The following is a 20,929-nucleotide window of genomic DNA, read 5'->3' on the forward strand; positions in this document are numbered from 1 at the left end:
GCAAGAACCGTGCCATAAGGTGAAGCAGATTCCAAGCATCAGCTGCTGGCCTGTAGTAACCGGTGAACGTGAGGGGCCAAGACTCAACTGCCTTGCCTAGGCAGGAGTTGACGCAGCCCTAACGGAGGGATCCTAAGCTGTGGTCCACCCAGGGTCTCACTTCCTTAGATTTAGCTGGAGGTGACAGACTGTCCGGCTTCGTTTTCTTCTGAAGCACTAGCAAGTGAGACCGGTGCCTGCTCTTTGCTGGGCCTTGGGAGGTGCCATGAGGGTGCTGAGAGTCCTGGAACAAGTCCTTTCTTGGCACTGAAATCGCTGATGGCACTTGGGCACGCTACATTGACAAGGAAAGGTTAGGTCCCTGAGCCTGGGTTCAAACAGGGGTGTAGCGCCATGAGGATCATTTTAAGACACTGCTCCCTTTCTTTAAGAGTTCTAGGGCAGAACTCATGGCAGATCTTACAGTGATCCTTTTGGTGACCCTTCCCTAGGCACCGTAAACATGAGGAGGGTAGATTGCTCTTTGGCATGTGCTTCCCGCAGACCACACAGTTTTTTAAACTCCAGGGATCGCAGCATACCATGGCTCCAGGGACTCAGAAGGGGGTTAGAGACCCCCAACAACTCTAATCACTAACTACTAAGATAAACGAACTATATACAAACATCTAGAGTTGAATGCACTTGTTAATGCAAGGGTTACGAGAAGTTTCAGCCTACTGTCACTTGCAGTAAGAAGAAACCGAGGGGGTGGCGGGTCGGTAGGGCTCTATATTGAGCATGACTCCAAGGGGCGCCCAGACTGACATGACAGATGCGGCTATGGGAAAAATCTTCCTGCTATCATGCGCACATGCACGCACCTGATTGGAATTGACAAGAACAAGCACTCAAAGAAGAACTGGAGGATCTCCCACCCACCTCAGTAGATCTTGAAATTACCTATAGTCGTCAGGAGGTGATGATGCAACTGCCTCATCGGCATATGAAGATGACAACTCTGAGTGGGTGGTTCCACCTGAGCTGGTTCCTTCTCTTTCTCTATTAGTTCCTGAGGAGGCTTGGGATCTTCTCTGTACGGGGAGGGCTGTCTTTACTCCTGATGGGAATGTATGGATTCAGGATGTTGCACTAATGGATTATATGGGACACAGTAAAGCCTGTGTGGGGGGTCAAATGGAAATTGGGGAGTCCTCCTGATGGAGGGTGCCACTTGTTCTGAGAAGCATAGTCCTTATGCAAGCGGAATAGTGCTCACAAAACTCTGGATCCTCTGTCTGGTCTGACCCCTTGCCACACTGGGAGTAGTGATGCTCTCCTACTGACATCCTACTCAGAGGATGAGGCTTTGAAGAGTCTGGGTGGTGCTATCAGTACCAGAGTCTCATTATGCCTGGCTGGTAGATGGTATGGTGAGTGGTTCTCTCTCATGCACGCCCTAGACCACTGGTATGGACATCTCCCTGGTTAAGATCAATTCCGACAAACAAAGGCTTTGGGTTCATCCTCTCAAAATGCAGCATTTGCTGATCCATACCAAGGCAAGCCCGCCAAGCCTGTGAGTGTAGGCTTTGAAGATTCCTCATGGATCATGCTATGAGGCCCCAGTCCAATTCAGGTCCATCAGATGCCACCCACACCTTTGCTGACCAGAAAGGCCTGAGGGCAGGACACAATTCTTGAATCCCAGGATTCTGGCATACTAGGTGCGACTAAGTAGGGAAAGTGATTGGCAAAGCCCCAAACTATTAAAAAACACTCTAACTATCTAACAAGTATTTATCTAAAACCTATTTACAGATAATTATACGTTTGAGGAACAACAGCTAAAATTGCAGACACTAAGGATGTTCCAGCTCAGATTACAGGTGATAGAAAAACTGGAGAGGCAGTTGGCCTGCACCACCCTTTGTGCCCTCAGTTCAGAACACAAGGACGAGAAGGGCGCAGGTGTGGACAAACAGACACTGCTAGCAAAAATCTTCCAGCCTCAGGCACATAGAGCATCTAGAGTTATATACACACAGGGACCATCACTCAGAGGAGAAACATTCATTTAACTTTAAACCCAATGGGACTTAAACATATGTTTAAAGTTAAACGTGTCTAAAAGTGCTTTGCTGAACAGGGATGGTTTGCTAAACTGGGGCCTATCTTACTTTAAACATGCCCATAACAATTTAATTTCCTCTCTCCTTTCCTCTCAGTTTAGTACCATATGCAAATTTTATCTTTAACCTCTTTCTGCTGCATATGGTCAAGGAATACGATTTGTACTTTACACCAATCCCCACAGTGTCCCATTAAACTCCTTTCCTAAACTCAATACATTGCTGTTTATGATTTCCCTTTGTTTTCTCCTGGAGTCAATTTTCAGTCTTTGTGACTCATATGTAAGACAACTGGAATTAATGTTTTAAATACTCTGTAGTACTTTGCAGTGCATGTGCCATGATTCTACTATCATGATGGTTGAATAGTCACTACATGCAGGACAAATCATATTGATTCTATGTCCATTTTTTTCTCCAATGCTTGTTAATTATAAGAGTTTAATGATTACAGCCCTTGTCACAGCTGGTCGTAAATTCAAACATAAGTTTTAAATGTGTCTATTTTTTTATTTTCTCAAACAACAATAGATTTCATATTTGAAAGCCCAAATGTAACTATTTTTCCCCCCAGGGGATATGTAAACATAGGAGGAAGATTTAAATTTTGGACTGACGGCCATAGCTCTCCTTTTAGAAGTACTTTGAAGACACTAAGCTACTCCACAACAACTTTACTACAGAACAAAGAATAGTCTTTGCTAAATCTGACTGCTGGTGTCCATCCTGAATAACGTGGCTGTGCACTGGGGAGATCTGCAAGAAACCAAATGAAAGGAATCTTTCCTCACAAATCTAGAGGGCAACAACTGAGCCACTCAGCATTCGAGCAGCCTCTCCTTGCTACTGCACTTTCATTTTGTGGGCTGAGGAAGGAATGGTGGATTCCTTAGCTATTTCACTGTTAGGGCTGCAGATTTGTCACAGCATTTTTTTTTAAATCAAAAAATCATAGAGTGACTGCTCCATGATTTTTGATAAAAAATGCCTTGACAAATGAGGGAGCCTGCAGCAAAACCCTTTGTCCTGGCACTGCAGCCCTAAATAGGAGGGGACCTGCCAGTGGGGGAGGGGACAGGTGCGGAGCAATCCTGCCCCACATTCACCTCGGGCATGGGCATCAGCACCTCCTGTGTTCCACTGGACTGGGCCCAGCTACCTGCTTCAAGTGACCTGGCACATGGAGCACAGCACTATTCAGGTTTGGCTGTGCTGCCCCTCTGTCATGAGGCATTGAGAGAATTTCAGTGAGTGGCACTGCAACCCTGTTTGCCAGGTTGCAATGTTTTCTGGGCCCAGCCCCATAGGACATATGAGCTGTTGCTGCAGGATGAGTACAGGGTGGGCTTGCTCTTCAATACCCTCCTTTTCAGGACTTGCTCTCTGTATCAGGTCAGCGGGGTAACTCATGGAGATCCTTCCTGCTGTAAGTCATGGATATACAGAGAAGTCACAGACAAACTGAATATCCATAGCTTTTTCTGCACTGTGGGAAACCTGCAGCCCTACTCACTGTGTTCTGGTTTTTCCAAGATGATCTGTATTTCAGCTGAATCAGAATGCCTGTTTTGCTGCATTGCCAAGTCATGCAATGTTTTGCAGACATGAAAGAGTGAGAGAGTGAGGGGAAAAAAAACCCAGGACATTATGATCCTTTTACATTTTTGTGTACTTCAGAGCCCTTAACACTGAGTAAGTTTTTGTAACTTACTCTGGACAGAAGCCAAACATCGTTCCCCCATATTACAAATAAGTTCACTAAGAGGTTGCACAGGTCATTTCAGTTACAGCCGACAACTGAACTCAGGGCAAAGTATTTCAGAAGTGACTAATTATTTTGAATTATGTTGTGATGATTGGGCAGACAAATTTACCTTAATGGTAAGCTCAACTGTAAAAAGTATGTAAAAGTTCATAAGGTGTCACAATAACTATAGTAACAAACGTTGATGCGAAAAGGTACAAAAAGGAGACAGAAAGACTAAATTAATCTAAACGAAAAGGCTTACTGATATAGTTCCAGGACTATGCTGAAATCATGCATGGTAAAAACAAGATGTAGAACTGGAAATTAATGAACCAAAATTGATGTGTTGGATGTTAGGCCTAATTGGTAGACAACACAATGAGGAGATGAGCTATCTCACCCATCAACTCCCTCTTTGGGTCCTTAAAGAAAGACTGCCAAGTTAAGCCCATTGCTTCTTGTCCTAGCCTCAGAGGTTAAGAACAACATTTCTTCTCCCTCCTCCTTGTAACAACCTTTTATGCACTTGAAAACTGTCTCAGTCTTCTCTTCTCCAAACTAAACAAACCCAATTTCTTTCAATCTTCCCTTATAAGTCATGTTTTCTAGACCTTTAATAATTTTTGTTGCTCTTCTCTGGACTTTCTCCAGTTTGTCCACATCTTTCCCGAAATGTGGCACCCAGAAGTGGACACAATACTCTAACTGAAGTCTAATCAGCATGGAGTAGAGTGGAAGAATTACTTCTCGTGTCTTGCTTACAATACTCCTGCTAATATATCCCAGAATTATGTTTGCTTTTTTTGCAACAGCATTAAACTGTTGACTCATATTTAGCTTGTGATCCAGTATGACCCCCAGAATTCCCTTTCTGCGTTACTCCTACCTAGGCAGTCAGTTCCCATTTTGTATGTATACAACTTATTGTTCTGTCTTAAGTGGAGTACTTTGCAATTGTCTTTATTGAATTTCTTCCCATTTACTTCAGACAATTTCTCCAGTTTGTCCAGATCATTTTGAATTTTAATCCTATCTTCCAAAGCACTTGCAACTCCTCCCAGCTTGGTATCGTCCGCCAACTTTATAAATGTACTCTCTATGCCATTATTTAAATCACTGATAAAGATATTGAATAGAACCAGACCCAGAACCGATCCCTGCGGGACTCCACTTGTTATGTCCTTCCAGCATGACTGTGAACCACTGATGATTACTCTCTGGGAATGATTTTCCAACCAGTTATGCACCCACCTTGTAGTAGCTCCATCTAGGTTCTATTTCACAAGTTTGTTTATAATGAGGTCATGCAAGACAGTATCAAAAGCCTTTCTAAAGCCAAGGTATACCACATTTACAGCTTCCCCCACCATCTACAAGGCTTGTTACTCTGTCAAAGAAAGCTAGCAGGTTGGTTTGACACAATCTCTTCTTGACAAATCCATGCTGACTGTTATTACCTTATTATCTTCTAGGTGTTTGCAAACTGTTTGCTCCTTTATCTTTCTAGGTACAGAAGTCAAGCTGACTGGTCTGTAATTCCCCAGGTTTTCCTTATTTCCCTTTTTATAGATGGACAGTATATTTTCCCCTTTCCAGCCTTCCTGAATGTCTCCCGTCTTCCATGACTTTTCAAGAATAATTGCTAATGGCTCAGATAGTTCCTCAGTCAGCTCCTTGAGTATTCTAGGATACATTTCATCAGGCCCTGGTGATCGGAAGACATCTAACTTGTCTAAGTTATTTTTCACTTGTTCTTTCCTTATTTAGACTCTGATCCTACCTGATTTTCACTGGCATTCACTATGGTAGATGTTCAGTTGCCACCAATCTTCTGGGTGAAAACCAAAACAAAGAAGTCATTAAGCACTTCTGCCATTTCCACATTTTCTATTATTGCCTTCTCCCCCATTGAATAATGGGCCTACTCTGTCTTTGGTCTTCCTCTTGTTTCTAATGTATTTGTAGAATGTTTTCTTGTTTCTTTTTATGTGCCTAGCTAGTTTGATCTCGTTTTGTGCCTAGGCTATTGTAATTTTGTCCCTACATACTTATGTTACTTGCTTATATACATCCTTTGTAATTTGACCGAGTTTCCACTTTCTGTAGGACTTTTTTTTGAGTTTTAGTTCACTGAAGATCTCCTGGTTAAGCCAGGTTAAGGGTGGTTTTTTGCCATACTTCCTAACTTTCCTATGGAGTGGGATAATTTGCTCTTGTGCCCTTACTAATATCTCTGAAAAACTGCCAACTGTCTTTAATCATTTTTCCCCTTAGACTTGCTTCCCATGGGATTTTACCTACCAATTCCCGGAGTTTGCTAAAATCTGCCTTCCTGTCTTTATTGTGCTGTTCTTCCTCCTACCATTGCTTAGAATCATGAACTCTACCATTTCATGATCACTTTCATCCAAGTTGCCTTCCACTTTCAAATTCTCCACCAGTTCCTCCCTATTTGTCAAATTAAATCTAGGACAGCCTCTCCCCGAGTAGCTTTCTCCACTTTCTGAAATAAAAAATGGTCTCCAATACATTCCAGGAACTTGTTGGATAATCTGTGCCCTGCTGTATTATTTTCCCAACAGATGTCTGGGTAGCTGAAGTCCCCCATCACTACAAGTCCTGTGATTTGGATGATTTTGTTAGTTGTTTAAAAAAAAGCCTCATTCACCTTAACAGAGGGTGTTCCAAGGCTGCATGAGTTCCACAAATCCTGCCTTTCTGGGCAATAAAACCATATCAGCCCCAACGTGTCTGGGACCTCTGCATTTGGAGAAGTTAGTCAGCAGGACATACCCCCAAAATGTTGAAGCTAAATACCATGTCAGTTTAACAAACTTCAGCTTATCATTTGAAAAGAACCGTAAACGTAGGGTAGTCAGACCTCCACTGTGAGTTATAATACACAATATATAATTAGTGGTTACTGCTGCTTGTGATTACTACTTCTAAAATAACTTAGATAAACTTCTTTCATCTTATATATCACATAGGGTCAATTTCTACTCTTGCTTATTCTACATTCTTGAAAGTACACATTCACTTGTGAAAATTAAAGGAAATAAATTTAAAATATTGAGTGATTTTAATTTCCTTCACTTGTATCAGATTGCTTTGTAACAGGATGGAAAATAAAAAAGTGCATTCAAACTATGGACAAGTTGTCCTCTTCTTACCATGATCTGGGGGACAAACTGAAACAGTACCGGTCTGTACTAGATAAGTGCTGGCAGTATAGTCCTCATCTGTATCAGAGTCCTGAACTGGCTGGATGGCATTAGTACTTAGCAACCACCTCTGGTTGTCATGGAGATTGGGTGATGGAGGAAGGGAATGTAAATGTTCAATGACGGATGGACTAGATGAAGAGGATGGCATGGGAGGACCTATGGAAAAATAAAAATAAAATATTTTAAAATATGGGTCAGGATATCACATGAGAGATAAATAAAATCCTTTCTACATCATTGAAAGGAAAGTCATTTATTAAAACAATGAAAACAGGGTAGGCAAAAAAAGATATTACTGAAGCATGCAACACAAATGGTTTTAAAGCTTAAAATGTCACGATGTAAAGTTCTGATGTTGTGGTCACCCACTACTGCAGGGAGTAGTAACACAAGGAATCCCCTTGAATATGCTGAGTAGTAGATGAGAGGAGGCTCAGGTCCCAAGTAACTAATTATGTATAAAAAGGTCTGGTTTTCCAGCATTTGCAAAAGAAATTATTTTCTACTCTTTTAATCCGACTTTTCTTTTACAAGGGCACTGTAACAGCCAGAGGGCCTAAAAAGTAAAACTAATAGTTCTGCCTAGGGTTGAGGAAATGAATATTTATGTCATGCAAGCACACACATATTGCGCAATCCCTCCGTTCTGCTCTGCTTTTGTAGGTGGGCAGGCAGAATGAAAGCATTCAGAAATCAGGATTCTTGTACATTTCAGAGCAAGATTCCTGTATCCGAAAAGCCCTGCCTCACTTTAATGGAAAAGACAGGCATGAGTGCAGAGACAGCATGAAATGTTATGCTTGAGATCACAGATATGCAGAAATCCAGTACTATGGGTTTGTAATACATGAATTGCCACTGATGAGAAGCTAGGATTTTAGCAAGGATTTTTAACAATGTAAGGGGGAGGAATTAAAGCTTATTTCAAAACACAAATGCCAATTAAAAGGAAAGCAAACATTAACTTTTAAAATCAGTAAAATGTTGGGCCTATCAAACTTCAGATCCATCTAAACAAGAGATTAACATTAAATTACTTTAAAACATAGAATCACAGAAATGTAGGGCTGGAAGGGACCTCGAGAGGTTATCAAGTCAAGTCCCCTGCGCTGAGGCAGGATCTAGACCATCCCTGACAGTTTGTCCAGCCTGTTCTTAAAAATCTCCAATAATGGGGATTCCACAACCTCCCTGGGAAGCATATCTCAGAGTTTAAGTATGTTAGAATTGTTTTCCCTAATACTTAATCTGTAGAAAGGGAGATTTAGATTAAGTCAATTTCTTCTTGTTCTACCTTCAGTGAAAATGTAGAACAATTGATCATTGTCCTCTTTATAACACCCCTTAACATATTTGAAGACTGTTATGTCGCCCGCTCAGTCTACTTTTCTCAAGACCGAATATGCCCAGTTTTTTTTAACCTTTCCTCTTACATGAGGTTTTCTAAACCTTTTATCATTTTTATTGCTCTCTTCTGGATTCTCTCCAATTTATCCACATCTTTCCTAAGATGTGGCACCCAGAATTGGACTCTGCACTCCATCTGAGGCCTTACCAGAGCAGACTATAGAAGGACAATTACTTCCCACAGCTTATATACAATGCTCTTGTGAATACATACTAGCCTCTTTTGCAACTGCATCATACTGATGACCCCTACTCAATTTGCGATCCATTATAGCCCCATATCCTTTTCAGAAGTGCTGCCACCTAGCCAGTTATTCCCCATTTTGTAGTTGATTTTTCCTTTCTAAGTGTTGTATTTTGCACTTATCTTTATTTAATGTCATCTTGCTAAATTCAGACCAGTTCTCCAATTTGTGAAGATTGTTCTGAATTCTTATCCTGTCATCCAAAATGCTTGCAATACCTTCCAGTTTAGTATCATCTGCAAATTTTATAAGCATATTTTGAACTCCATTATCAAAGTCATTAATGCATGACATTGATGACTCCTATTCAGTTAGCAAAATATTGACTAATACTTGACCCAGAACTGAGCCCCACGGGTCCCTACTAGTTACACCCTCCAAGTTTCATGGCGAACCATTGATAACTACTCTTTGAGAACCAGTTGTGCACTCATCTTATAGAAATTTCATCTAAACCACATTAGCCTAGTTTGATTATGAGAATGTCATGTGGGACTGTACCAAAAGCCTTACTAAAATCAAGATAAATCACATCTACTGCTTTGTCCCCTTTTCTGTTAGACCACTAATCCTATTAAAGAATATATATACACTTATTCCACAGCTGTTGCATACATGATGAAAAATATTTCCAATTTTAAAAGCATAAACCAAATACATCCAGATAAAGACTAGAGAATGATATTGATGTATTCGGCACCTAAAAATCCACAGCTGATAAAGAATGGTTACTTACCCCACAATAACTGTGGGTCTTTGAGATGAAGTAGTCAGGTGGATGCCAGTGTAGCTATATATGTGACTTATGCATGGAGTTTTTTAAACCTCAATGTCTGTTGGGGTTGCACATGCACTCTGTGCCTCTGTGCTCCCATGTGAGGGCATAAAGGAAGGAGCAGCCCTTCTCCCCCAAGTTCTCTCTCAGTTCAAAGCCTGAGGTACCTGAGAACTCTGAAGAGCAGGAAGAAGACAGAACAAAGAGTAATGGCCTCAAGTTGCAGTGGGGGAGGTTTAGGTTGGATATTAGGAAAAACATTTTCACTGGGACGGTGGTGAAGCACTGGGATGGGTTACCTAGGGAGGTGGCGGAATCTCCTTCCTTAGAGGTTTTTAAAGTCAGGCTTGACAAAGCCCTGGCTGGGATGATTTAGTTGGGGATTGGTCCTGCTTTGAGCAGGTGTTGGATCTGATGACCTCCTGAGGTCCCTTCCATCCCTGATATTCTATGATTCTATGAGGGAGGGATCCACACTGACAACATCTCATAGACCATTATTGTTATAGATTAAGTAACCATTCTTTCTTCTTCAAATATATATTGAGACGGATCCCACTGGAAAGCAGTACCCCCTCAAGATGGTGGGAATAAGGAGTTTCAGCTGTATCATACGAACATGGATTTCTCTCCCAAACTTGGCATCTGATCTAGCAACTAAGTTCAAGGCATAGTGTTTGGCAAAGGTCAATAGATTACCCCACATTGCTGATTTCTGATAGTGGCACATTTCTGAAGTAGCTGCACCATGTAGCCTGTGCTTGGATGGAGCGAGCCTTGATGTTGGGAAGGAGAAGTACACTAGATAACTGGTAACGTATATGATCAATGTCAATATTCTTGATGAAGAGATGGCTTGACCTTTACAATGCACAATACAACTAATAATTGAAGTGCGACAGTGTGATCCTGTCAATATAATAAAGCAAACTCCTGGGTACATCCAATGTGTGTAACTTCTTTTCTTTTGGTGCAGAGTGTGGCTTCAGGATAAAGACAGGCAGTCGACTGTGTTTTGATACGTATCTTGAGATAAGCTTAGGAATGAAATTCTGGTGAGGCTGCATATTGAGAACTTCTTTCACTAGGTACAACCTTCTGGTAGATGTTTTCCTGCTTTGTGAAGTATTTCCTGAACCTGTAATGAGTAGTCTCTGTCTAGTCTGGATGGAGTATCTGGCCCTGAAACTGAGATCAGATACAGATGGTCTGGAAGCTGGTTTGAGGGCTGAATGGACATCTGCAGGAAGTCTGTCATCCAAAACGGTCTTGGTCAATAGGAAGCTATTAAAATGATTGGTTTTGCCCTTTTAATCTTGGCAATTACCCTGGAGATCAGGGTAATCAGTGGAAAGGCGCAGAGCAGCCTCTGTTCCATTGCAGAAAGAAGGCATTTGACAATGATTCTAAACTAAGGCCTCCTCTAGAGCCCTAATTCTGACACTTGGTGTTGTTCTTGACATCAAAGAAGTCTAATATGGGGGATCTCCAGTGACAGAATACCAGTCCTATGCCAAACCTGTGTAAGGACCTTTCATGAAGGGTCACAGATTACCTGCAAAGGAAGTTTGCTAGGCTGCCGCTCCCAAAGGATGAAGGACCATTGGAGTCACTACATTCCAAGCCCAGAATTTGATGGCCTCCAGGCAGGGGGGCGAAGAGTAGGAGCCCTTTTGTTTATGTAGTGCATGGCTGATGTATTATCTGTGAGTTCTGAAGGACAGGTAGAAATGCCCCTTGGCTGGCTCAAGTATGCCCTCATTAATGGGGAGAGCAACCCCGGCTGGGACTGATGCAGTCTAAATGTCAAAGAGTTTCTGGGATTTCTCTTGTATTACTACTCATTTGATATCGAGGTCTGTGATACAAGATAGGAAAATCTGAAAGGTCTTAAAATCATCACTTGTGGGGACAGGGGCTAGTGTAACTGCCTCATCAGGCAAAAATGACAATTCTTTCAGTGTACACTGGGGATATTGTTGTCCATCTGCTACCCCCAGCTCCTGAGTGTTCACAGGCAGCCTGATCTCCTCCTCTTCCTGGACATACTTAAGGGCAATCCACTGCAAGATACTCACAATGACAGTCCCCAGTATGGCCAAGGTAGCATGCCATATGGGTATTGATCAAAAGCACGTCAGGTTCCCTTGATGCTGGTGCCATGTGACAGCCCTAAGGTATTACAAGGCAGAAGAGGACAGCCATCCCTACTCATTGCTAGAGGGAAAGCATAATATGGTGATGGTGAAGAAGAAGGGTAAGATTTTTCAAACAGCGATGCCATGAAGCAATGCCTCTGCTCAAGTCCTGGTGCCAGACGCTGCTCCAATACCAACAATGTCCCTGGAGAGGAACTCGATGATTCTATGAGGGCATATCTTGAGCCTGTAATCAGTGTGGTTGTCATACTAGTGTCTTCATCTCTGTCAGTGCCAGTTTACTATGCATCATTTCTGACTGAGTGGCAGACTTGGATGCCTTGGCCTTGGAGGAATGAAGCTTCTTCTCCTCCTTACAGAGCCATATCTCCTGATGTCTGAAGCTAAACTTGGGCTCCACTTGGCTGTCCTTTAGTCCCACTCTTATGTCAGGGTGCCAGTGCAGCTCATAACGATGACATTGTGGGCACTGGGAGCAATGGCACTGAGCTCAGTGCCAATGTTGGAGCTGTTGGTATCATTACTGGTGTAGAGATGTCTGGTGCTAAAGGCAGAGGCAGTTGCTCACAATGTAGCTTGTGACAATTCTGATAGTGTCTTCTTTTCTGCCTTCCTTTTGCTGGTTGTGCAATGTGGTTGAGAGGGTGCTCATGGATGAAGACCCTTTTGACTGTTCTTTGGAAGTATTAACTTCCTCTGGGTCTGAAGTGGTATACATAGATTGCTCTAGTACAGTGGTTCTCAACCAGGAGTCTAGAGCCCCCGTAGGGGGGCCTTGAGTAGGTTTCAAAGGGGCCTCCAAGCAGGGCCAGCATTATACTCTCTGGGGCCCAGGGCAGAGAGCTGAAGCCCCACCGCATGAGGCTGAAGCCCAGATCCTTGAGCCCTGCCACCTGGGGCTGAAGCTGGAGTCTGAGCAATGTAGCTTTGTGGGGATCCCTGTGGCATGGAGCCCCAGGCAATTTCCCTGATTGCTACTCCCTAACACCAGCCCTGGCTTTTATATGCAGAAAACCAGTTATTGTGGCACAGGTGGGCTGCAGAGCTTTTATAGCATGTTAGGGGTGGGGTGTCACAAAGAGAAAGGTTGAGAACCTCTGCTCTAATAGATACAGTTTCAGTCACACATTCCTAGAATTATCACTTCTTGAGCAGAAGGATTTACATGTCAAACATCTATCTGGGACATGGCTGTCCCTCAGAAAGAATAGGCTTTGACTATGCCCATCGACCAGACCAATAAGTCTGCTGCAGATCGAGCACGGTTTAAATCCAGAATGTTGAAGCTTTTCATGTTGGTTAGTGCACAGCACTTTACCCTGCTATGTCAGAAGGTGTACAGGAGTGCATGTCTCTCTTCTTCTTCCTTTTTTTATGGTGAGGTGCAGTAGTGAAGGTGGAGGGCAAGTGACCACATTTGAGGAGAAAAGAAGAAGATTCTTCACTGAAAAGGTAAATTTTAAACTAGAAAAAATAGCACTGCCATAGTCAGAAAGACTGAACTTGGAGGGTCACAGCCACTTCCCCCTTTAGGCAGCACAAGGAGGCACAAGGTGCATGCATAGTCCCAATATACACTGCTATTCAAAAAAAAATCTGATTTCATGCCCGTAAGATGCATGCCTATCTACAGTGGGATTTATACTGACATACAGTCGAAGAACAAATAGAATCAATTTTGCAAACTCTACTGTGTTCTAGAAAAGAAGCATACTGCTAATATTCTACATAAAATGAGATACTGAAAAGTTTTTCAATAAAATGTTATCCTGCCTGTAGATGGAGCACTCTGTCTGGAAACCAAGTAGCTGCATCACATGTATTATTTAAATTAAAAAATTAACTTCACCTGCACTGTTATCATATACAAGATGAAAACACAGTATTAAAATAACAGGGAAAAATACGAGGAATTTTTTTCATCCTCAAATTATTTAATCTAATGGCACTCAGCAGTAAAATTACACTGGGTAAATGTACTAGCTCCTCATGTTACATTTTCGATTAGTAATATATTGTCAATATCTTGAATTACCTCCTCTTTCTGTTTCCATTTTACATGTTCCTACCATTGTATTGCTTTTTTCACTCCTTTGTTTTTGCTTCGAGACTGAATATAGCAGGTCCCACGATATATCAGATTTCTTAAATTTAGTTTTAACCAGACTCTAAGATCTAATTGGGCGGTTTCCATGGAAGTAAAACTGCTCTATTCTACCCACAGAACTGTTTGCTTAGCTTTTCCACACGTCATATTTCTCTTTCTGGCTTAACTCTCCAGTGGGAAGCACAATACATTACTATGTAAGGAACTGAATTGTGAGATTAGAACTTGGCCCAAGGGACAATGAACATCTTCTATTGATCTAGTAACTCCATGTCCAGCTCAGAATGGTCAGCCAAACACAGTGTTATTAGCTGTAGAAGTAATGTGGGGGAAGAATGGAAATTTTCAGGGCTCTCAGAGGGAATCACAGGAGGAGTAGGCAATAAAGCGTGGACACGAGCTGAAGAGCTGTTAAGCCAGCAGTGTCATCAGATTTTCTCACAATGCATTTACGGCTGACTTTCTGGTAACCTGAGCTGCTGCTTATTTTTTGAGAGTGGACTTGATTATGTAAACTTTAATTATCCAAAACACTATTATCTGAAAAAATATGTTGTCCATCAATTACACTGGAAATTTCCTTGGTTATTCAAATGTATTCAATAGTACTGTGGCTATGCTAAACTAACCCCCAATGTTCACAAGGCTAGGTCAATGGAAGAATGTTTCTGTCAACCTAGCTATTGCCACTTGGGGATGTGAATTATCTGTTGTAATGGAAAAACCCCTTTGAGTGCTGTAGGAAGTGTCTACACTACGGCGCTGTAGGGGCATAGCTACAGCACCCATAAGGCCTTATTCAGACAACAAAGAAGAAAGATAAATTGAAACAAACAGCAGCAAAAATCCCTCCCACAATCCCCCAGACAATTATTTTTGTCCTAGTGCTGCCAGCAAATTAATCAAAACTTTTGTGCTAATAAGAAAATAGTATCTTTCTCCCATCTTCCCTCACCCAGTCACACCTCAGCTTTAGACTGTCCATCTGATCTTTCAATGGGTTATTGACTGGCCTCTGGAAATTCTGATGACATTCCTATAGAAGATTTCCCAGCAGCTAATAAAACTACTATTTGGTATTTGAACTTTCCTACTAAACAGGGATCAAACATTCACATAATCAAACTAGGATAAGTATTAAGCAATTTTTGCACAGACCTCTATATAGGGACTAATATTCTTTAATATTAATGAATAACCTGGAAGATTAATTACATAATTTGTTAACATCATCATATTTGGAGGTATAATTTTCAAAGGCTTCTAAATAACGTAGATACTTCTGAACATTTTACCCTAAGCAAAACTACAGAAAAATCTGCAGTGTTTGGAAAATTGAGTTAAGTCCAGTGGGGACTGATTCAATATAGCAGAAAGAAAATAAACTTGGAATGGAAATAATACTTGCCCCTTCCCACTTCCAACTTCCAACCAAGAAAGAAATAAAACCCAGAAGAAAGCTGACTAGATGAAGAGAATTAATGCAGAAATATACCTGGAGGTGATAATGGATAAATTAAACACACGCAGAATGTACTTCTATTGCAAAAAAATAGTGCTGTGTTCAGTTTTGGGCCCCACAATAGAGAAGGGACTTTGGTAAACTGAAGAGACTGAAAAGGTCTGCAAAAATCTGCAGTCCTAATTAATGATAAGTTATCAAAGTGGCAGTAGAGGCCATGTCCCAGATGGAAAAGCTGAAAGGAATTAACAGGGTAAGAAAAACTTATCAAACAGGTGGCAAAGGGAAGACAGTGTAATTGTCTATAATCATTTGACATACAGTAATGGAAAGGATAAGGAAGTACTAGTCATAGTGCAAAAGTAGTGACTGTGGGTAACACTTTGAAAAGCAGCTACGTAATTTAGCAGCCCAAGTCCATTTTCAAAAGTGATTTAGGCTATAAGGATCCCATTGGCTTTCAATGAGCCATAGGCTCCAAAGGCCTACATCACTTTTGAAAATGGGACTCGGGCTCCTAAGTCATTAGCTTTTCAAAATTTTGCCCCACAACTTAAATTAAATACAAGCTGCATATGGTACTGGGGCAAAATCCTGAACTTATCACTCACACAATAGACCAACCACCTAGGACAGGTGTGCCCAAACCAGGCCCCTAGACATGCAGCACTAGCACCTTGCAAGGAGCCTAGGTTCAAAACTAACTCACATAAAATGGATCAGAATTGAGTTACTCTCATATTTAACTTGAAGACTCCATATCCAGGTCTACAATGCTCCATCTTGAACCAAATCACCAGGTGACAGTAAAGAACTCCATGGGCTAACCCAACACAAAGAATCAATGAGGCTGTTAAAAGTTTATTGATAAAAGAAATGTATTATAACAAAGAAAAACACTGACTCCAAGGAATTACTCAGCTTTCATCTTCGATCTGTTATCAGTCACATGCTAGCAAAGCACTTTGCTTCAAGTTGGAACAGTGCGTACATGAATTACAACTGTATGATTACCAGATGTATTTCAGAAAAAAACAGTATTGAACGTGTTAGAAACACTATGTTTAAGAGAAAATAAGATTGAAGAAAAGTAAGGGAGAGGAACCCCCTGCTGTTGTGTGTGTCATAAACAGACAGTTAAGGGTTAATGCCTCTTTTACCTGTAAAGGGTTAAGAAGTGCACCTAGCCTAGCTGACACTTGACCAGAGGAACCAATGGGGGAACAAAATGTTTCAAAAGGAAGGAGGGAAGTTTTCCTTTGTTTTGAGTTTCAGCTTCAGCCAGAGTGAAAAAGATCAAGGAACCAGCCTCTTATCAGAGTAGTAAGTTTTAGAAAGGGATAAATAGGCTTATGTTTATTTTCTTTGTAACTTGTCTTGGTACCATTAAAGGAATTATCAAATTTGGGTATTCTTGTGTGTATTAAGATTTTTGCCCAGGGGAACATCCTCTGTGTTTTGAATCTGTTGTCTGTGAGAGTAGCTGGTATGCTATCTCTCCCAGAGGGTTTTCTTTTACCTTTCTTTTATTTAATTAAAAGCCTTTTTCTTAATACCTGATTGATTTTTTCCTTGTTTTAAGATCCAAGGGGTTTGGATCTGGATCCACCAGGAGTTGGTGGGAGAAAGGAGGGGGGATGGTTAATTTCTCCTTGTTTTAAGATCCAAGGGGTTTTGGATCTGTGTTCACCAGGAAATTGGTGAAGTCTCTCAAGACTACCCAGGGAAGAAAAGTAGTGCTTGGGGGTGGTGGCAGCAATACCAGATCTAAGCTGGTAATTAAGCTTAGAAGTGTCCATGCAGGTCCCCACATCTGTACCCTAAAGTTCAGAGTGGGGAAGGAACCTTGACAGTGTGTATGAAGGGTTCGATTAGAAGTTCCTTATCTAGCCCTAAAATCTATGCATCTTGTGAACTTTTTGTATCATAAATGACCTTTAGACAGCATATTGTGCTAAAAAAGTGACATTACAAAAGTACATAAAACTCCTGTTTTACTTCAAATTTTATTTACAGATTTTTCTTTTTTCTTTTCTTTTTGAGGAGGAGAGGCAGGAAACTTTTCAGGTTCATGCAATACAGAGACTAAACATCACAGAATCTTCCTAAATTTATTAAATTCTTGTTGACAGAGATTCATCATAAAAAGATCATTTGTTCTATATGCAATAAATGGGCTGAATAAAACTTTTGGAACAAAAACTATTAGTAATTGACATGAAGTGAAATGTAGTTCTTAATTATGCACTCAGACCCATTACTATTTTGCTAATTTTTTCACTGGTTATAAAAATGAATGTCCATTATTCTGATCTCACCTATCATGCATAAATCTCATATATAATACACACATACAACTGCTAGTACTAAGAGCAATATATGTGGGGGAAGGATCTCAGAACCCAGACTCCAGCTTAAGCCTGAACATCTACACAGCTACTTTTAGCCCCTCAGCACAAGCCCTGTGAGTCCCAGTATGTTGACCCAGGTGCTGAAACTTGCTGCCATGAGGTTGTTGGGTTTTTTGGGGAGATGTGGGTTGTTTGTTTGTTTTGCTGTATAGACATACTCTGAAATTCTATACGTTGGTGGAGTACCCTGTAACCTTATTTATATCTATATTCTTTATTTATATATAATTGTGATATTGCATATCTGAGGTATCAGGAAAAAGGTTATGATCCACCAAAAATCTCTGTCCTATCTAAATATGTATATTGTTAGTGCATATGAAATCATGCGATTGTGTTCTGTGGTTGTCAGGAAAACACGCTGTAAGTTGGGGAATTGGCTAGATATTAGCGCCACAGAGACAACAGCAAAGAAAGTAACCAACTCCTGGGCGGGCATCAAACAACCATCAATAGGCATTGTACAGCAAGGCGGTTACAATTCAACGACTCACTTGCATAAGGCCACACCAGGGGAATTGCTCAATGTTGCCTGGGGACTCAGCAATGCCAACTAGACATGCCTAGACCTGTGTTCTCCAAGTATGTGGACTAAGGGTATAAAACAGAACACAGAGGCCTAATACTGAGCCTTTTTCTTTTCCCCACCTACGCTGCAAGCAAGAAAGACACTCAGAAGACTGAAGAGTCCAACAGAGGAGAGTGGCCCAGGTTTCAAGAGTGAAACCTTTGTACAATGAACTGCAATATCCAGTGGGGTGAGAAAAACTGCTTAATCTAGACAGGGGCGGGCAAACTTTTTGACCTGAGGGACACATTGGGTTCCTGAAATTATATGGAGGGCGGGTTAGGGGAAACTGTGCCTCCTGACAGCCAGGCATGGCCCGGCCCCGGCCCCTTATCTGACTCTCCCTCTTGCCCCCTGACGGCCCCCCCCAGGACTCCTGCCTATCCACCACCCCCGCTCTCTGTCCCCTGACTGCCCCCGGACGCCCCACTGCCCTATCCAACCCCTCCTTTCATTCCTGACTCCCCACCCTGGACCTCTGTCCCCATTCAACCCCCCTGTTCCCCACCCTCTGACCACTCTGATCCCATTCATACCCCCGCCCCTGACCATCACCCCAAACTCCCGTGCCCTCTATCCAATCTCCCCTGCGCCCTGCCCCCTTACCGCGCTGCTTGGAGCACCAGTGGCTGGCGGCGTTAAAACTGCGCCGCCTAGAGCACCAGAACAGGCAGCCGTGCCGCCCAGCTGGAGCCAGCTATGCCACCACGCAGCACAGAGCACAAGGTCAGGCTGTGGCTCTAAAGCTGCGCTGCCCGACAAGAGCTCACAGCCCCGCCACCCAGAGCATTGCGCCAGCGGCGCAGTGAACTGAGGTTGCGGGGGAGGGGGGAACAGCAGAGGAGGAATTAGGAGCTAGCCTCCCGGGCCAGGAGCTCAGGGGCTGGGCAGGAGGGTCCTGCAGTTTTCCCACCTCTGATCTAGTTGTTGCCCAGTCTAATAGAGTTGAGAGTTTAGACTGCATGCTTATATTTTATTTTATTTTGGTAACCACTCTGACTTTTTGCCTATCACTTATAATAACTTAAAATCTATCATTTGTAATCAATACATGTGTTTAACTGTTTATCTTTATCAGTGAGTTTGCCTGAAGTATGTGGTAAATCTGTTCAGGTTTACAAAGGCTAGTGTATATCCACTTCCCACTGATGAAGTGGTGAACCAATTAATAAATTTGCACTGCTTGTTTTGAGCCACGCAAGACAGTATATTCCTGAGGTACAAGGCTGGGAGTTTGGCTGGTGCTTTTCTCTGTGTGATTCATGAGCGGCTCTGGAAGCATGCATGCAATCTAGCTGTGTGTGGGGCTCCACATGCGGTTGTGCTGAGTGATAACAGTGCCTGGAGGAGTTTGCTGCTTGTCACTAGCAAAGCTTTGTGAGAGACATCCTAGGCTGGAGAGATAAGGGGGCACAACAGTCCCAGGTTTCACCCCAGGGATCCCATCACACATACCCTTAGAGGTTAATCTTATTCATGTTGAAGTCAACAGAAAAGTACCTTTTGACTTCAAGGACAGTAGGACCGGGCCACTGAACTATAACGTATGTAAGCGGAGACAGAGAAATCCTGTGTCTCCACTGAAGTCAATGGGAATTTTGCTATTGGCTTCAATGTGGCCAGGATTTCACCCTTATTTTTAATGGTATTAATATGCAATGCATACCTATGACACACTCTCTCTCTCTCTCTAGTATGTATGTATGTATATAACAAATACATTTCTATTAACACACATGTATACACACACATATATGCAGACATATACTAGTTTACTGTTACTCTGGTCAAATGGAGTAACCTCATCACAATAGAGAGGCCAGATAGGATTTTTTTAAAAAGGGAATAGGATCTTACAAAGCCAGGATCAGACAGCCAGTGGTTTGCGAGAGTAAGAATTAATGTTTCTTTTAGATAAATTAATCAGAAACAAAAACACTTTCACTTACGCAGAAGAGAGTTTCAGCCTTACAGAACGCAATCTGTTCCATGACATCCCAGCATGCTGAAGCTGTAAGTACACTTCAGCTAATAAAGCATCTATATTGTACTTAAAAAGTTTACTGACTACACTCCCAAAATTCTAATTTCCGATTGCAGATATATTGCATGCAGCTCAGCTTAATGAAAATGGGTATGTAATATGTTATCACACAAAATTACCAGATTTTAGATGTTTTCATTACTTCATATAAAATGCTACGTTTGTAATAAGTGACTTTTAATTATAAATCCATTTTATATTATAGACCCCATGTATACTATCCAGCCTGTATGATTTGGTGTTGGCATTTATATCTCTGCTGGATACTTCAGCCTTCTGCAGTCATCCTGTGGTGACAATTATCTCTTAATTAAAACTCTACATGAAAATAGCACTACTGAAAAGTACATACAAAGAATGATTATTCATTCCTTTTTTATCTATGGCTTTAATACTGGAGGTAACCATTGTAGTTAGTGGGAAGCTGCTCCCCAAGAAAAAATAGGCATAACCAATCCCTTATATTTATAAAAGAAAGATAAAATAGTATAGATTTTCCTATAGTCATCTCATCTCGCTGAAAATAACGGTATGCCACACGTCCCTTTAAGAACAAATACTCTCAGATATGTAAGACTGTCTATGACGAGAACCACAGGTTTTTTGTTTTCTTTTTAAACATAAGTTATGATGATCCTTGAATTGGGAAGTGAATTTTCCAAGTTT

General features: G+C 41.7%; 1 protein-coding gene across 15 annotated transcripts in view; it reads right to left on the reverse strand.

Moving 5' to 3' along the window:
- Positions 1 to 20,929, reverse strand: part of TENM3 (teneurin transmembrane protein 3) — a 2,266,571-nt gene that overhangs the window by 254,821 nt on the left and 1,990,821 nt on the right. For 2 of the 15 annotated variants that reach the window (XM_030563282.1, XM_030563288.1), the window contains one exon: positions 7,032 to 7,241. The exons of the other annotated variants lie outside the window; for them this stretch is intronic. In XM_030563282.1, the coding sequence (XP_030419142.1) occupies positions 7,032 to 7,241 (210 nt within the window). The remainder of the gene's footprint in view (positions 1 to 7,031; positions 7,242 to 20,929) is intronic. 15 annotated transcript variants of the gene reach the window in all.

Source organism: Gopherus evgoodei, chromosome 5 (assembly GCF_007399415.2).
Source record: "Gopherus evgoodei ecotype Sinaloan lineage chromosome 5, rGopEvg1_v1.p, whole genome shotgun sequence".
Taxonomy (NCBI): Eukaryota; Metazoa; Chordata; order Testudines; family Testudinidae; genus Gopherus; species Gopherus evgoodei.